The following is a 17,548-nucleotide window of genomic DNA, read 5'->3' as shown; positions in this document are numbered from 1 at the left end:
GATTTTTTTCTTCTTCATTTTTCATTTTCATTTTCCTTTTTTTTCTCAAGTTTTTTACTTGTTAATATTCCACTCACGAATATCTTTTTAACGAGCACAAAATCGCAACTTGATTGGAATTCTATCAAAAGTTACAGCCATTTTTTTCTCCAGCTGCAAATTATTTCGAGACAGACTTTAGTTTTCTTTGTAATTGATCATGACTTCCACTGTAAAAGTATCGTTTGGATAAGGATTGCCATTACTCAAAGAGACGAAATGATCTATACCACGACCATTCTCAGTATGCGGTGGTTTCACAAAGCTTTCCGTAACATCAGCTGTTTGATTAGTATTGAACGAGATATATGAACGCCTGTTTCCACTTCGGTCCAAAGCGTAAAATTCAATCATTGCTTTCATAGGCCAATTGATGGTATCATCGAAACTTCCCTGCACTGTCCGAGCACATATTGCCATATTCTTATTTCTGCGTGGGCCGTTACCATTTGGAAATAATTCATTACCTTCATTATGTAATTTCAAGTTTGTGACCTCTTGAGGTATAAAAACATTTTGTGAGCTCGTAACCAGGGTCATTTTTCGCTTTCTGTTTTTCATCACTGAACTGATTAATTTTCCAAATGAAATGATCGGTAAATGGTGAATTTACTTCTGGTTTCTTTTCAATTTCATTTAATTTTTCCATGATATTTGAAATCTGTATAGCCTGAGTCTTAATCTCAGTTTCTTGAAATTTGAGCTGTCCTTCCTGCAAAGTGATTCTTTTAAGAGCTAAGTCTAAATGCAATCCAACAGCTTCTTGATTATGTTTCAGCAAACCTCCAGAAAGAATCTGAAAACCAAAAAATTTCATAGTCTAATTAGCAGTTTTATTCACAGTCATTGTTAACCCGATTTGATTAAGGATGGGAGAAGGGTAGAATCTACTACTATCTTCTGTGCTTAATTGTAGGGGGGTATTTTCCGTTTTAAAGATTTTTTCAAACTCAAGAAATTCACTTTATAGTGATAATGACCCCCCCCCCCCATTTTATGACTTTTTGACAAAAAGTTTCAAAAACCTTCATTTGTCTAGGGAAATTCACTAAAGTCATTTTTTGATTTTCCTTCCAAAGACCCACCCCCACCCCCCCCCCCCACTTATTCTACCCTCCTGCAATCAAGCACAGACGAGTAGGTTTAGAAATTCAATGTTACGGGTCTTCGCGAAACTTAACAAATGTTTTTATGTTCAAACTATTCATCATCATCTTTCGACTTACGTCGGAAATTCAAAGTATTAGTCTACTCATTCAAAGAATGAAAAATAAACCTTTTCTTCACAGCCAAGCAATGCAAATTGACAATCTTGAGGGACCATAGTACATTCTTCCGAAATGTGAACCTTCATCTAGAAAGACATAATTATACTGACGACTAGATAAAATAATAAATGATCAACTGAGCTTGCAAATTTTCTCTCGTTGAAAAGACAATTCGCAGATCCGTTGGTTAATGGCCCCATTCCGTGTTTAAGGCGTTTTAGGTAATATACACGGGTTGCAAAATTATACTGGTGCAGTCAAAACATGTGATTACTCGAAAAAGTTTAAGTGATTTTATTCCCATGTTACTTGATTTACAACTTACAGTTAATTATCTTGTTAGTGTCAATAAATTCGAACCAACCAAAAATAAAAGTCATGTAACAATCACATGAAAATTTCGAGTAAAAGCGTGATTTGTCTTCAGACTTTAATTTTGCAACCTGTGTATTGAGCAATCGAACTAGTAATGCCACTAAAGTGAAGTTGATTTCATTAAAAAGTCTCTTCTACGAACAAGAAAGAAGAAAGATAACCTTGGATCTTAATACATCCTCCTGGGAACAAAATTCGCAATTAGATGGATATTCTTCACAGGTTAAATTGTGCTCCTAAAAATTGAAAAGATAAAAAAGAGATGCGATCATTTAAGTCGTTTGAGTCGAGAAGTTATTGGAAATTCCCTATTAATCAATCGTCAACGTTTTCGCAGGACGAACGTACGGTCGAACAAAGATTACTTTATCGTAGGTAGTAAAAGGCAATACAGAAGATTGACATCCACAGTTCCAAAAGAGAAGATTTATGAACTAAACCCAAAATCTAGTCAAAGTCTATCCAAAGAAATATTCGCCTAGCATAATTTATACTTATATTTATATAAAAATATACCTGTGATAAATTGAAGGCAAACTCCAAAGAACAGAAAGCACACGTGCTCATTCTGTATAGACAGAACTCATTACAATGTTGAAACAGATTTTGTCGTTGAATTTGATCAGTGCACCCATGATTTGTACATTCTAAAAGCGTGAATGGACACTCGTCCTTGGTATGATCCTATAACGAAAAAAAGGTACAAAATAAAAATAATATTTATTTATTACAAAATGGAACAATTATGAATCCTACGAGGATTCGATTACACATTTTTTTATACACTTGTGTTTACAATATTTTTATAAAAGCTTAATTTTTCAAAGTCAGCCACGATGGCTAAAAAAATCTAAAATATAAGTTTTCACTGCGAAGTACTTCTAGTTAATAATAATAATTCAATAATTCAGTAATCTCAGCTAAGGCTGAAAATATGCTGTATATTGCATTGTTCTTAAATAATACATTTATTGTTTGGAAGGATAAGAGAATGTGTAACTAATTTTATGTGCCATGGATTATTTTCGCTATTTAAATACCCTGAGCAATACCTCAAAGTATCGTAACTCTTTAGTCCACAGACAACCATCTTCCGAGTTAGTGCATAAAACAAGACAATCCAAGATATCTCTTTGTTTTCCTTTGTCCTGGAATAGCTTGAAAAGAAAAATCGAAGAATATTAAAGACAAAGAATTTACAAAACTAGAGAATTTCTTTTTAAATTATATGTTAATTGAAAAAGTTTTTAATTTTTCAAAATTTTCACAACTGCATTTTCAAAAAAGTAAATACATTCAGGCCATTTTCTGCTGATTTCAACTTATTCGCAAAATCAAATGAAATCAAAAGTGACTCGCGAAAATAATGCTTAAAATTTAGTGATTTTTGAGCTCGCAAAACTAATCCCATGAAAGTAGTTCGTATAGTCTACTAATTCGATTTCTTAAAATAAGAACATAAAAATCTTACAATCATTTCACTCCTGTCTTCTGGACACAAAGGTTTTCCATTATCACTGAAAAAAAAATAGGCAAGACATTTTAAACAAACAGTTGTCTTGAATCGTGCATACACGTTTTTTTATGAGAACATCTGAAATTTATAAGCGTTCGGATGTTCTTAACTTTTTGAATTTTAGGTCTTAAAATGTTCTTAACATGTTCTTAATTTCACCATTTTGAGAGTATTTTTGTCCATTTTCCTAAGAAATTGGAACTTTTAGAGTCCGCAAAGCCTTAAAAAGACCATTTTAACTTATTATTAATATTTTTGCCATCGAAGCCTTATGTTCTTATATAGTTTGTTCTTAGAAAAAGACGTGTAGGCTAACAATAAGAGAAGTCTAAGTAACTAGACAGCTATATCATGATATGCACCATTGCAATGTCTTCCACGGACTCAACCGCTGATTGGTTGAAAATGACTGATTTTACGTCACTTGCAACCAATCATCTATTCATGATATGCACCACTGCAATGTCTTCTGAGATTACATCACGGAACCAATCGCTCATTGGTTGTAAGTGACGTAAAATCAGTCAATACGTCACTTTCAACCAATCAGCTATTGGGTAGAATGAAAGACATTGCAATGGTGAAGACATTGTAGTGGTGCATATCATGAATTAATAACAAAAGTATTTCCACGTACCCATTTGGAAGTTCTTCCACACAACTTTTACAAAACCTGTGACCACATTCTTCAGCTTGCATTGGTTCTCGCAATGTAAACAAACAAATTGAACATGTCACATTGAGAGGTTCAACACCAACAAATTTCACATCATAACCACCTTTCTCTGACATTGTTTATATTATCTTCTTTACATGCATTAGCTGTAGTGTTATCATTCTTTTAATTTATTCTTAATTGTTTTCTTCTGGAAATAAAAATAGATTAAAGGGATTATACGGTGTTATATACACCCCACTCGTCTGAAACTGATGTCAGCAAAATTTTAATAAAAGAGTCCTTTCAAATTTGTAAATAAAAGGAAAAAATAAATCTAGTGCTCCACATTTTTCTTTATTCATTACAAAAGATTCTATTTATTTCAATCTGCCGAATCAACATACATTATAACTATGTAAAAGGTCAATGGCTTTAAGCTGAGATTTGTTCCAACAAAAAGCTTTAGAAAAAGATTTACAATGTGATGAAATAGTCGTAGATTGGTTTTGAATTGAATTGTAGAATACCGTTCTACTTCGAATAAACGCCCTCCTTCTTTTAAACACCCCCCTCGAATAAACGCCCCTCCTAAAAGGAAAATTATTCAATAAACGCCCCCTCAAATAAACGCCACCTTCGAATAAAATTTTATCCAAGCTTCATTTTATGATTTGGATCTCAATTGAGCGAATCAACTTTTGGTCGTACGTATATTTTTGCAATTTGAAAATTATATATAATTTTTTTTTACATAATAATTTATTTATTTATTTAGTTTACTTATTATTATAAATAGGACGAATAGCCATTGAGATATATGGAAGTGCCTGAAATACAATTAATAATAAATAATAAATAATAATAATAAAACGCCCCTTCTAAGGGAGGGGCGTTTATTAGAAACTTGTGATTTTAATATTTTATTACAAGTATTTATTGGGATTGAAGGAAGATATTAGTCATTTTTTGTAACTAGAGTAGTTTTGATGCAATTTTAGTCACCAAAACCAAAGAAATCTGCACGGAAATCTTGATATAGAACTAAAACAAGCGATACTTTTATGGACCTACCTGGTTATCAAACTAATCAGTGAACATTGAAACAATGAAACACATAAGACATAACTGGTCAAAATACAAAAAAATAAAGAAAATGAAAGCATATCTATTGAGAGAAACTATTATTGAAAAAGATTTTTGAAAAAGAAATAAAAAAGCTATTAAGCGCTTTTCTTTATAAAAACCACTATCAGAAAAATGCACAGCTTAATAAATAAGGTTTCCAGAAAAGTCAAACCGTCGCACTCTACCGTGACACTTTCTTCTATTAGAAAAAATAATAATAAAAAAAACAATTTGGCTAATAACATTGATATATGCTCATAAATAGTGATTCTTATAGATATAGATTAACCATTACCCTCCACCGTGACATTTCATCGTAAAAAAAATAATAGAAATAATAATAATAATAATATGGCTAAGAACATTGATGTATTCTTATTAAAAGTGGTTCTTATAGATAAAAATGCGATTTTTGAGCCAAAAAAATTTTTTTGCAAAAATCTGCTTGAGTCATCCTTTAACTAAGATTGTACCCTACTTTCATGCTAAAAATCAGAAAAAATTAATGATCTAATTTTTCATAAAGTCCAAAAAACCCGTTTTTAAGCCGTTTTTTGGCCCAAATTTGCCCAAAAAATTTTTTTTTCGAAAATCGGGCTCCGTCACATTCGAGGGTTTATGGTCATGCACCTTTGTGCCAAAAATCAGAAAAAACTAATGAGCCAATCTCGAGAAAAGCTGGTAACTAACACACTAACGAACGAACGAACATGGGTTAATTTATAGGACCTCCACCCCACCGGGGTAGGTCCAATAAAGAGTAGATTTCCCAAAATATTCGACGTTAGACTCAAATAATTTAATAAACGCCCCCTCGAATAAACGCCCCTGCTAAAATCGTAAAAATTTAATAAACGCCCCGGGCGTTTATTCGAAGTAATACGGTATATAAAGAAAATTATATTCCGAGAACCTTAGTGTCTGAGTTTTGACGAAATAAAATACAAACACATGACAAAATAATGAATGAGCTCTTCCAGAAAAAAATTGAATATGGGGGCTGGAGGATATAACATTTTTTGAAAATTTATCAACCCCGGCGAAATTTAACCCTAAACAGAGCAAGTTTGCCCCAAAAACAAATTAGATTTTGCAGACTTTTCACTACCTCCCGGACAAAATAACCAATATATCCTCCACCCCCATGTACAAAGATTTTCTGGAAGAGCCCAATACAATACCAAACGATAAACTATTAACAAGTAGAAATCAACTTTCTAGCAAAGTTTTCACAAAAAGAATCTCTAAAAACCACACAATCATTTCACAGATAAGTGATTTTGATTGGCAATATCAAAGTATTATGTTTTATAGGGGCGTAATTAACGGGAAAGAAATCATTGCTTCCCCAGCCATCATCCCAATGGGGTGGTTTCTGGAAGCTATTGCCAACACCATAACAAGTATCAAAGGAATTGCTGTACACTGCTAAACCATTCTCATCGACCGCTGAATACTCAATGAGTATTTTCATAGGCCATTTTAAGGTGTCGTCAAAACTGCCTTCATCCGATTGAAAATATATCGCAGCGTGTGAATTGAACAGATCTTTGTAACCGTTAGGGTTGAGATTGACCTTTAATTTATGTCCTTTCAGTGTATAAAAAGGATCTAGTGAGCATGTAGTCAGAGTCATACTCAGACCTGTCAACTCTCTTTTGATAATTATAAATCTTCCACGTGTACTCATTAGTGAAGGGTGAATCCTCTTTCTCTGTATTTTCAAGACCATCCAATCTATCAAAGATGGCTGCTTGCGTTTCTTTAAGAGCTTTAACTTCTTCGTCTTGAGCTTTGTTTTGAAGTTGCAGAGATTTGATGGTATTTATTGCCAGGTTTAAATGTTGTGAAACGTCTTCTTTATCGTGATTTCTTGATTCTTCAAAAATAACCTACAATGAGAGAATTGAAAAGTAAATAACAACATTAATCCAAAAAGCATTGCTGAAACATAGTTTGAGAATCTCACAAAAGTACAACTATTTCAAATATAGTTTTAATCAACGATAATCAAGGAAAGAAATTAAAACCTTTTCTTTACAACCTAACCAAGCGAATTGACATGGGTGAAGTATTCCTTTGCAGTCTTGTTTAATATGAGCTTCCATCTAAATGTGAAAAAGTAACAAAAATGAAATCAACATAACCGAAATCGCCTGTTTCTCATGCCAATCTAAACTTTATTTGAACCTTACTGATGAGAAAAGAATCAAACCTTCAAACCTTTGATCTTGGAATGTCTTATCGAGGACAGTAATTGCAATTTTTTGGAACCTCGGGGCAAACTTCTACATGCTCCTTAAAAGCAATAGAAAAATAAATTAACAACGGATTTCTAAAACTTGTACTGGCTAAAAGTTTATTAAAGACTAACCTAGGGAGTGAATAACACGATTTAAAATGGGACTTTTCATATATAGAAAACTTTGATTAAAGTTAAGAAATATTTTCGAAAATCGATAAAAAGTCTATAGGGAACAAAATATTGACTCAGGTTTGAATACCATAAAACACATTACCTTTTTGAAAAGAAAAGCATATTGGACAGCACAGTAGGCGCAAGTCAACTTTCTATATTGGCATGCCTCTATAGAATGTTTGGAAAGAATTTTCCTTGGAACTTGTTCTTTACAGTTCGAGTTTCTGCATCTTAAAAGTTGGAACTTGCATTCGTTAGTGAGATGATTCTAAAAAGGAAATCAGTTGAAACATTATTGATATTGCAAAAGGTTCAAGTAAAAGTTACTGATGGTACATTTCAATTATGAAATCCCTTGCTTGAGAATTAAATAACAAAATGAAACGATTAGTAGTTCAACTCCAAACAAATTTGTTGTCTATCATTGGGCCATTCCATTCCATGTCCATACAGGAGGTGGAAGAACATTTCCAGGGGATCTAAGAGTGGTTTTTCATTTTTTCAGGGGGTAAGAACTTGTTTTAAAATTTCCAGATTGGATTTAATTCGTCCACTCTCCAATTTTCAAAGGGCTTTTTAATTTTTTTTTCCATTTTATCGGGGGTATTCACACATTTTTTTTTTCTAATGTGAAAAAGTTCGTCCACCCACCTGTATGGATCTTTAATTGAACATCCCATTCAATTCCTAAAATCTTGCAAACTTTCATATTTTAGTATCAATATTAAATTTTAAAGTTAATTAAAGTGAAAGTTAATCTCACATCTAAATTACGCAGTTCCTTGCTCCATTTGCAACCATTGTTTGAAAACGTACATTGCGCTACCAAATCTAAAATTTCTCTTTGTTTGCCATTGTCACGGAAGAGCTGGAAAAAGAAATGAATGAAATGTAGTCTCCCAGAAAAAATACCTGCTTCTACTCTCTCTATTCTAAAGGAAAGATATAATTCAGTTGTCTCAAACTAAGGAAATGCTATCAAAGAATTTGTCAATACTTTATCTGAATTAAATACATTACAATTCTCAAAAGCTCTCTGGTAAACTATGAACACTGTTCAAATAATAGAAACAAACAAAACTTCTTTCTTACAACCATCTCACTTCGGTCTTCAGGACATAATGGGTTGCCATTTTCACTGAAGATAAATAAACAAAATCAACATAAAAGAGGTACAAAAGGTAAAACAATCTAATATGGATAATAATTATAGACTAGTAACTCGAAGTGGATCTTGATAAACTTTGAGACTTCAAGAAATTTCAATGGAATAATTGGAAGTGATACTATCTCTTCTGAAGGTCTTTCACGCAACTTTTACAAAATCTGTGACCACATTCTTCAGCTTGCATTGGTTCTCGCAATGTAAACAAACAAATTGAACATGTCACATTAAGAGGTTCAACACCAACAAATTTCACATCATAGCCACCTTTCTCTGTCATTATTTCGATAATGTTTTTAAGTTTTCTAGAAAGAAAAATTCAAAATTGTTCACTATTATTATAAAGATACGTGGAATCTTGCATAAAATTTGTTTGAGGGACTGGACAACGCTGATATTTTGTTTGAACGATATGGTGATCTACTTGACTCTACTCAGTGTCATCAAAAATCATCAGAACAGAAAACAATATTTAGCCATATTAATTAACCCTTTAACTGCCATTCGTTTTTTTAAGGGTTCGACCTATTTGCCACGGAAAAAAATGAGGGTTCGACCTATTTGTCAGATGTCGGCACATGCCGACATAAGCAACTATATTAGAAATATAAGTGATATGTGTTGAAAAATGTATAATTATGAAAAACATCTTCGAAATATATTTTAATTATTCATCTGTGCTATCTAATGAAATCTAGTTCAAAATCGAACTTTCAATTAACTTGAAATAAAAGCTCTGACAAATAGCTTTCTTGTCGGTAAATGCCGACACTGGCACGGAAAGGTGTTAGAAACCTTCGTTTTGATGTTGGTGGAATTAGTTTTTTTATCAACCAATTTGTGACACTTATTTTACACCGTTTACAGGTAGATCAGCTTTGAACATTAAAATCGTCTGAAAAATTCCCTAGGTATAATTAACATTATCTATTGATGAATTGGTAAAATATCTGGGAAAAAATAAAACGAATACAATGTCATTACAATACATCAAAATTAAATTCCTTATTTATTTACATAAACAGAATATGTACCGAATTTATCGTTCTACATTTCCATTTTGAGCTTTACAAGTTTATTTGACATCATTCGATACTTCGATTATCAGCCGGTGTCACAGTTAATTTCAACTCCCCTAAATTATAACCCCCCAGTCCCAGTCATAATAAACTAGATTATTGTGACTCCCCAGTTAAAATACACTAGTTTATTATGACTCCCCAGTTAAAATACACTAGTTTATCAGGACTCCCCAGTTAAAATACACTAGTTTATTATGACTCCCCAGTTCTTATAAACTAGTAAATTATGACTCCCTAGAGTTAATATTTCCTAGCAAATTTAGACTCCCCCTGGTTTATAATGACTCCCCCTAACTTCAATCTAAGAATGCGTGTCTGTTTGATACTTCATATACTAGAAAAATCTAAGGCAGCCTGAAGACTTTCAATGTTGCCTGATGGATGAAATTGGGTATACTTGTTCGTTGTGTTCCTTGGGTAAACATCTAGATGTGCTTGATTCAAAAATTGACAGGGCAGAATTTTTCCTGATGGGTTTCTTCGTTCTCTATTACCAGTTTTGTAAGGACAAGCCACAAAAGAAGCTTTTGTATTAATTCAATGTATTTGAAAACATTTCAACGATTCGCTTAAAGGGCTGATTCAATGAAAAATCATATACAATAAAATGGTGGATTTACAACCCCATGTACAATAACGAACCATACGTCGGGAAAGGTGAAGTGATCCATTTTCAGTCTAAGTCTGAAGTTCGGAATCTTACAATGCAAATTTGTGATGACTTGGCAACACATGGTAGTGAATCGAATAAAGGGACACCATATTTTGATCAAGTTAATGTAGTTAAGCTTTTGAAAAATTGTTGGAAATTAACAACAAAGAAAGGTACAAAAGTAACAAATAATTAGGATATCTATAAAATTTCCAAATTGAACCTTTAATTCTAAAGATTCTCTTTGGTTTTTTTTGGGTCCCTTGGGACAAGGACGAGTGCAAAGTTTCCAAGATTTGCGAATGCAGTGTGTTAGGGTTAGTTAGGGTTAATGCAATGCAATACAACGACTTCTTCTGCTTGGCATTTGAGAAGGGGAGTCTTATCCAACTAGTTTTATTTAACTCCCTACCTCTTTAGAAAAAGGGTTTTGGGGAGTCATTATTTACTAAGGGAGTTACAATTTCCTAGAAAATTTCTACTCTAGGGGAGTGTTTTTTACAAGTTTATTATGACTGGGGGAGTTATCTTTTAAAGGGAGTTAAAATAATCCGCTACACCGGTTTGAGAGAGAGTGATATATCAGTTCGATCAGTGAACGTAGAGAGTCTCTCACCATATTTCCCTAACATCCCATCATCCTTTAAGGCACCCTGTGCCTCACTAACATACTGCCGATTGGTAGTGTGAAGGTTTCGGGAAAAATGAGTGCGAAAATGTATTAACGCAAAAGCAAAAGGTTACCCCTTTTCAAAAATTATGTCGGAAAATTTTGTTAAATAGTTGTAAATAACGCGATGGTAACAAATGCGCGTTAATAATTTGAGTAGTCATTTAAATGCTATGAGATAACATACATCAGTGGTACCATACCATGACTCGTGGTGATACTATCAAATTCGAAGCTAACCAATTACTTAGTTGCTAACTTTCTAAGATCGCGGTTCTACGAGATAAATTTATCGCTCTACTCTTATAACACCTGGAAGATAATAATGAAATTGACCGACTTCCACCAACAATGTGAAAAAATCTGATGTTATTGTAAGAAATTTACAGCAAAAATCATCATAATGAAATTGACCGACTTCCACCAGCAATGTGAAAAAATCTGATGTTATTGCAAGAAATTTACAGCAAAAATCATCATAATGAAATTCTTTCGAGCTTCTTTTTCAGGGGCACACTGAATAATAACATTCGATCCATCCTTGTTTGTAATCCAATCACCTTGATAATTGATTGGTATTAGAAAGAGCAACATAAAAATAGATAAAAACAACCACAAGTCTCTTCAATATATCACTTTTATCTTCAAAGCCAAACAGTCATTATAGTCGGTTGGAAAATAATCTATTTCCATAAATTGTTGGTCTCCGTACCCTTCACAATAATGAGGAGGCTTGTGAAAACTTTTCCCTGCTCCTGACCTTGTATCTATTGATCCACTGAATTCCCATTCCCAGTCTGCATTGATTGTACAAAACTCGATTTTAGCTTTCATAGGCCATCTCAAGGTATCATCGAAGCTGCCTGTCTCAGTTGAGAAAAGAATAGCAGCATAATCATCAAAACAATCATCACCATTCGGGAAGAATTTTATCTTTATTTTATGTCCTTGAGAAGTATAAAAACGCCTAGTCAAGGAAAAACCAATGTCCCGTTGAGCTTTTTCCAGCTTTTTTGAGAATTGATATATTTTCCAAATATGTTCATCACTCAAAATTTTAGGCGACACGATCGGTGGTTTGTAGTTGTCTTCAATTCTTTTCAATCTATCCATGATGTCTTCTTGGACAACTTTCAATGATTGGATTTCATCATTTTGAACTTTGATTTTATTGATTGCTAAACTCAAATGATATTCTGAAGCTTCGGAGGTGTGTTTAGATGAGTCTTCTGCAGTAAACTGAAACCAAAAAGGTACAATATAATTCAAATATGAAGTTTTTTTCCGGTCCTAGAGCAATAAATTAATTTACACCAGGATTATACCGGGTGTGCCACAAATAAGTTTGATTTGACATTGTAGGCAGTAAAAAAGAGATTTTTCAAAGTTTGTTTTTGAATCATTCAGAGGAAAGCCTAACTTAAAATTTGGTGTATTACTTTTAAATTTTACTTCATTGGTTCAAAAGTTATGTTCAAAAACCTTAAAATGTCAATTAAAAAAAAAGTCAAAAAAGCCGAAAAACGAGAGTATTAAATTGATTGTAATGAATAGACACACAAAACGATTTTATGCATCAGGAAATGTATTTCCATTATGTAACAAATGATACTTTTATGGACCTACCTGGTTAATTGATATCTAATTGAGCGTGACCATTAAACAATCATTCAGAACGCAAATAGTGACGATCTATTAAAATTAGTCGTTTGCTTCTTATAAACCGTTTAGAAACCAAAATTTCATGCTCTTGAAATATTCTTTCGTATTCAAGCAAGCAAAAAAAACATCTCATAAAAAAATTTAAGTAATTTGACTAAGAACATCGATGTATGCTTATTAATAGTGATTCTTATAGATAAACGTGCGTTATTTGAGCTGAAAGCACAAAGTCCAAAAAACCCGTTTTTTAGCCGTTTTTTGGCCCAAATTTGCCCAAAAAATTCTTTTTTCAAAAATCGGGCTCCGTCACATTCGAGGGTTTATAGTTATATGCATCTTTGTGCAAAAAATCATAAAGAATGAAAGCGCCAACCTCGAGAAAAGCTAATACCTAAGTAATTGATAATGTGCTTATAAAAAAATATCGAATTTGGCCAGTTTTCTATAAAAACACGCCAAGCAGTCAAAATTTCATGTCTAAACACGCATATTCTTCAAAAGTAAGCCCTCGTGAGCAAAAAAAACATCTATCTCATAAAAAAATGAGTAATTTGACTAAGAACATTGATGTATGCTTATTAATAGTGATTCTTATAGATAAACATGCGTTTTTTTTAGCCAAAAAAATCTGCTTGAGCCATCTTTTACCTATGATGGTACCCTACTTTCATACAAATAATCAAAAAAAATTAATGATCCATTTTTTCAAAGTCCAAAAAACCCGTTTTTTAGCCGTTTTTTGGCTCAAATTTGGCCAAAAATTTTTTTTCCCGAAAATCGGGCTCCGTCACATTTTGGACATTTTTTTAAATTGACATTTTAGGTTTTTGAAAATAACTTTTGAACCAATGGGCTCTTCCAGAAAAAATCCGTTCATGGGGGGTGAAGGATATATTATTTTTTTCATGAATTACCCCTGGACATTTTGATTTTTAACCCCCTGGACACGGGTTATACCCCTGGACAAACATCAAATCAACCCCGTGGACACAAAAAATTACCCCCTGGACATTGCAATTTTTTGGTATTTTTTTCAATACCCCTGGACAAGTCATCCTCCGCCCCCCCCATGAACGGATTTTTTCTGGAAGAGCCCATAGGAAGTAAAATCAAAAAGTAATACACCAAATTTTAAGTTAGGCTTTCCTCTGAATGATTCCGAAACAATCTTTGAAAAATCTGTTCAAATCAAATCAAAGAGGGTAACTTATTTGTGGCACACCCGGTATTTCGCGATGTTTCAACAAATTTGATACTCGCTAAAAATTTTGAGAAGTTCGCGAAATATACACGTTTTTTTGTTTTTTAAGAAACACACTTTTAAGAAACACGAGGCTCAGAATGCCTAAAAATTAAGAAACATCTAAGAAACATGCTGAGGCTGAAAATGAAAAAATAACATTTTTTAATTCGTTTTTTTTAAAGAACCTTCCAATCCAGCCTTCCATGAGGCTGATTATGTCAAAAAGTTTAGAAACATGTAAGAAACATTTAAGGCTCAAAAGGGCAATTTCTCAAGAAACATTGAGGCTGCTTGGTAAAACTAGTTTCTTAAAAAAAAAACGTGTAGTCCTCGTGTAAAATTTAGGATTATAATTTTTGCCAAAATTCCTAGAAAATGAAAGAAATTAGGTAGAAAGAATGCAAATTAGCAAAGTTTTTCATTTTCTCTGCGAAAAAAGTCCCGCGAGAATTTAATGACCTCTTGAAAATATTTCCTCGCAAAAATTAATCCACTCAACTGAATTATTTTGGACTGAACTGGGTATGCTCAGATCTATCATCTGAAAAGTTAGATTTAAAATCAGTTCGATGTCTTTAATCATTCTGGAAATAAGGCTTTAAAAACTTACGACGCTAAAATTTAAAGCAAAATCCTTCTTTCTTATTCCCGTAAGATTTTTACGGATTTCGAGACATTTTTCGAAAGTGGGCATGCTAAATATGGGGGTATGTTTATTTTTTCTACGAAAAAATGATGGAATTAAAAATAAAATTGCTAAGGCAGACTAATATTTTACCAACCTTTGCTTCACACCCAAGTGATGAATATTGACAAGGGTGAGGTACTTTTGTACACTCTTCAGATATGTGAGTCTCCATCTAGAAAAAGAATAGAAAAAGAAAAGTAATATTTAAGACAAAGATTTATCATGAGCTTAAGCGAATCGTTGTCATTGATTCAGTTCCATAATGAGTAAATTTACGGTTTTCCAGGAGTTTTCGTTAGAAAATACAGTAGCAGGAATACGCATCGGTTACTACTTGCAAAGACAGGTGATTAAAGTTTTAATTTATAAAAGCATGCATAAACAACATATGAAATATTAAATCTATGAATTCACTCCGCTTTGATACCCTTGGAAAGGTGAGTCTAATAATCTTTGAGAGCTGTAAAACTTTAACACTCAGTTTTAATCTATTGGCTAAAAGGATACACGAACCAGTATAATTTTGCTAAGGCTAGCCTGTTCTTGTTTTTTTTGGCACTTTGAGCCTCACATTGTTCTTATCTTGTTTATTTATATAATGTAATTGAGGTATTTTAGGCGTTATACCCTATTTTTCTTACTTCGACCCCTATATTGTATGAAATTGAGTACCTTAAGAGAAGAAATTTTGGCGAGAAAAAAATTTTGGTGCAATTTGGCGGAATTTATTTTGGCGATTTAATAAAATTTCTAATTTTGGCGAGAATTAATTTTCGCGAACAACCCATTTTTGTTCAATATTTTAGCTGAAAAAAGAGGAAAAAAGGATTTTTAGGAAAAAAAGACTAAATTAAAAAACATTTTGGCGAATGACCTATAAACTAAAATTTGGCAGAAAGAAATTTCTTCCCTAAGGTAATTTCAGGGTCATCATTGTTCTTAAATCGTTCTTATTTTTTGGAGATTTTGAGTCTCGTTGTTTTCATATAAAAAAAGTGTGGATTATAATACCTTAGACCTTGGAATATCTCCTTCAGAACAATTTTCACAGCATATTGGAAATTCCGTACAAAAACCAACGTGGTCCTGAATTAATTAGAAAAAAATATGAAATCAAGTAAACAATGTATAACAATGACTTTACCAGATTCAGTAGAATTCGTGCGTTTTAAGTTTTCGGAGTTTAAACAGTAAAGTTATGCAATCTAATAAATCTAGTTCCATTGGCATCTTGTAGAGGAAAAACAGGAACCTTTTCGAGATGGAAGGCATAGGTAATGGTGCAAAAACGACAAGTGATGATTCTGTATAGACACTCTTCATCACAATGTTTCGACAAATATCTTCTTTGAATATTGTCCATACATCCTATGTTTTGGCATTTAATTGGGACAAATTGACATTCTACGTTAATGTGATCCTGAAATTTAGAGTCGAAAATACTCAAGACAACAGTGTAAATGCCTTATCTAAAAATACTCGAAAGAAGCCTGCTATTTACAATAATAAAAATATTTGCGGAAGTAAAATCATTGTACACTGTAAGAACAAACGAACTTCCAAAGCGACGGTTTTAAGAAGTTTCATTGAAAGTAAGTAAATACAAACTTCGAAATGGTTCAATTCTTTTGTCCAACCACATCCATCGTCGAAATATGAGCAATAGACTATATTTTGCAGAATTTCCCTTTGCCTTCCTTTGTCACGAAAAAGCTGCAAATAGAAAGACAATGATCAAAATTTTGAGCTGTATGTATTTTAAGGAGACATTGAAACTCAATAAACACAGTTTTTATTAGTAGAGATCACAAAAGAACTTAGGAAGAAAATCTTAAAAGATCCTAAAATCCTAAAAATGCAAGGTTTAATGAAAGTGAAGGAGGTTAATGATCAGTGAACAACTTTTATCTTACAATCATCTCACTGCGGTCTTCTGGACATAATGGATTACCATTTTGACTGAAAATCAGAAAAATGAATTATTATAAACATACAAACATAATGCAAATGAGGTTCTAGGCAGGGCTGCTTTGTCAATCCGCTCGATTGCTCTGTTAAAAGTAGTTTCTCCATGGATTCTTGTTATCTGGTCTATTTGGAATCGAAATAGACCTGTTTGCATTTTTTTTGTGTATTAAAGACCAGAATTTCTTTAATATCTCTTAAAGTAAAGTAAATTTATGATATTGATATGCTGATTTCCAAATTGTCTGCAAAAAATTATCAAGATTGCGTCATTCGTGTGTATTTTACAGACTAGAATAATTTAGGCCATTTCTAGGCCTAAGGTTTAGGCTAGCTAAAAGCAATACCGTTAATTAATAAAAGATGATAAGGAAATTTAAAGATTGGAGATAATTTACTGAGGTTAGGGATAACCTATTGACTAAATAGTTTTGGTATATGGATATCTCCATCATTCGTCGTAACATTCCTTGGTCTGTAAAGTACATAGAAATTTATTTTTAATTGCAAACAGGTTTAATTTTGGCCAAATAAAAAGAATCTATAGAGAAACTACTTTTAACAGAGGAATCGAGCGAAATCTGATATATGGACAAACCAGCCCGGACTATTCCATGAAAACCGTTGATTTCCAAATTTTGATAACTATGACAGTTTTGAAAGGGTTCATAAATTTATATTGAAACTAAAAAGACAAATTTCGAAAAATTTCTACTTTTTTACAAGACCTTCACTTGAAATTTCCACGTACCCATTTGGAAGTTCTTCCACACAACTTTTACAAAATCTGTGACCACATTCTTCAGCTTGCATTGGTTCTCGCAATGTAAACAAACAAATTGAACATGTCACATTAAGAGGTTCAACACCAACAAATTTCACATCATATCCACCTTTCTCTGTCATTGTTTATTTATTTTTCTATATTTCCTTTTATTCTAAAAATTAAGAATGGGTCCTTTGTAGTCATCATAAAACAAGTGTTCTTTTTTCCAAATATAAATACATGCGGCGTAATTTA

The 17,548-nt window shown here is 32.6% G+C and overlaps 3 protein-coding genes across 4 annotated transcripts; all 3 read right to left on the bottom strand.

The window, feature by feature from the left end:
- Window positions 1–511: 511 nt before the first annotated feature.
- LOC136810077 (TNF receptor-associated factor 6-like) lies at window positions 512–4,070 on the bottom strand. The gene is made up of 7 exons (XM_067066644.1): window positions 3,836–4,070; window positions 3,154–3,199; window positions 2,735–2,839; window positions 2,199–2,366; window positions 1,844–1,918; window positions 1,316–1,393; window positions 512–835 (listed from the first exon to the last, which is right to left on the bottom strand). Exons 1-7 carry the CDS (start codon window positions 3,988–3,990, stop codon window positions 512–514), a joined length of 951 nt encoding a protein of 316 aa, XP_066922745.1. The 5' UTR covers window positions 3,991–4,070.
- A 2,201-nt stretch (window positions 4,071–6,271) lies between these two features.
- Window positions 6,272–7,282, bottom strand: LOC136810061 (uncharacterized). Of its 2 annotated transcripts, XM_067066634.1 has the most exons (3): window positions 7,205–7,282; window positions 7,012–7,089; window positions 6,272–6,873 (listed from the first exon to the last, which is right to left on the bottom strand). In XM_067066634.1, the coding sequence occupies exons 2-3, from the start codon at window positions 7,087–7,089 to the stop codon at window positions 6,565–6,567; spliced, it is 387 nt and encodes a 128-aa protein (XP_066922735.1). In that variant the 5' UTR covers window positions 7,205–7,282; the 3' UTR covers window positions 6,272–6,564. The 2 variants fall into 2 exon arrangements, 1 of the variants encoding a protein (XP_066922735.1); XR_010847051.1 differs by having other exon boundaries at window positions 6,272–6,860; window positions 7,012–7,211.
- A 4,041-nt stretch (window positions 7,283–11,323) lies between these two features.
- LOC136810060 (TNF receptor-associated factor 4-like) lies at window positions 11,324–16,405 on the bottom strand. Its single transcript, XM_067066633.1, has 5 exons — window positions 16,171–16,405; window positions 15,815–15,982; window positions 15,574–15,648; window positions 14,657–14,734; window positions 11,324–12,208 (listed from the first exon to the last, which is right to left on the bottom strand). Exons 2-5 carry the CDS (start codon window positions 15,923–15,925, stop codon window positions 11,594–11,596), a joined length of 879 nt encoding a protein of 292 aa, XP_066922734.1. The 5' UTR covers window positions 15,926–15,982; window positions 16,171–16,405; the 3' UTR covers window positions 11,324–11,593.
- Window positions 16,406–17,548: the final 1,143 nt, after the last annotated feature.

The sequence above is a fragment of the Clytia hemisphaerica genome, unplaced genomic scaffold (genome assembly GCF_902728285.1).
Source record: "Clytia hemisphaerica strain Z4C2 unplaced genomic scaffold, Clytia hemisphaerica genome assembly, whole genome shotgun sequence".
Classification (NCBI taxonomy): Eukaryota; Metazoa; Cnidaria; class Hydrozoa; order Leptothecata; family Clytiidae; genus Clytia; species Clytia hemisphaerica.
This window is presented reverse-complemented; position numbering and strand designations above follow the sequence as displayed.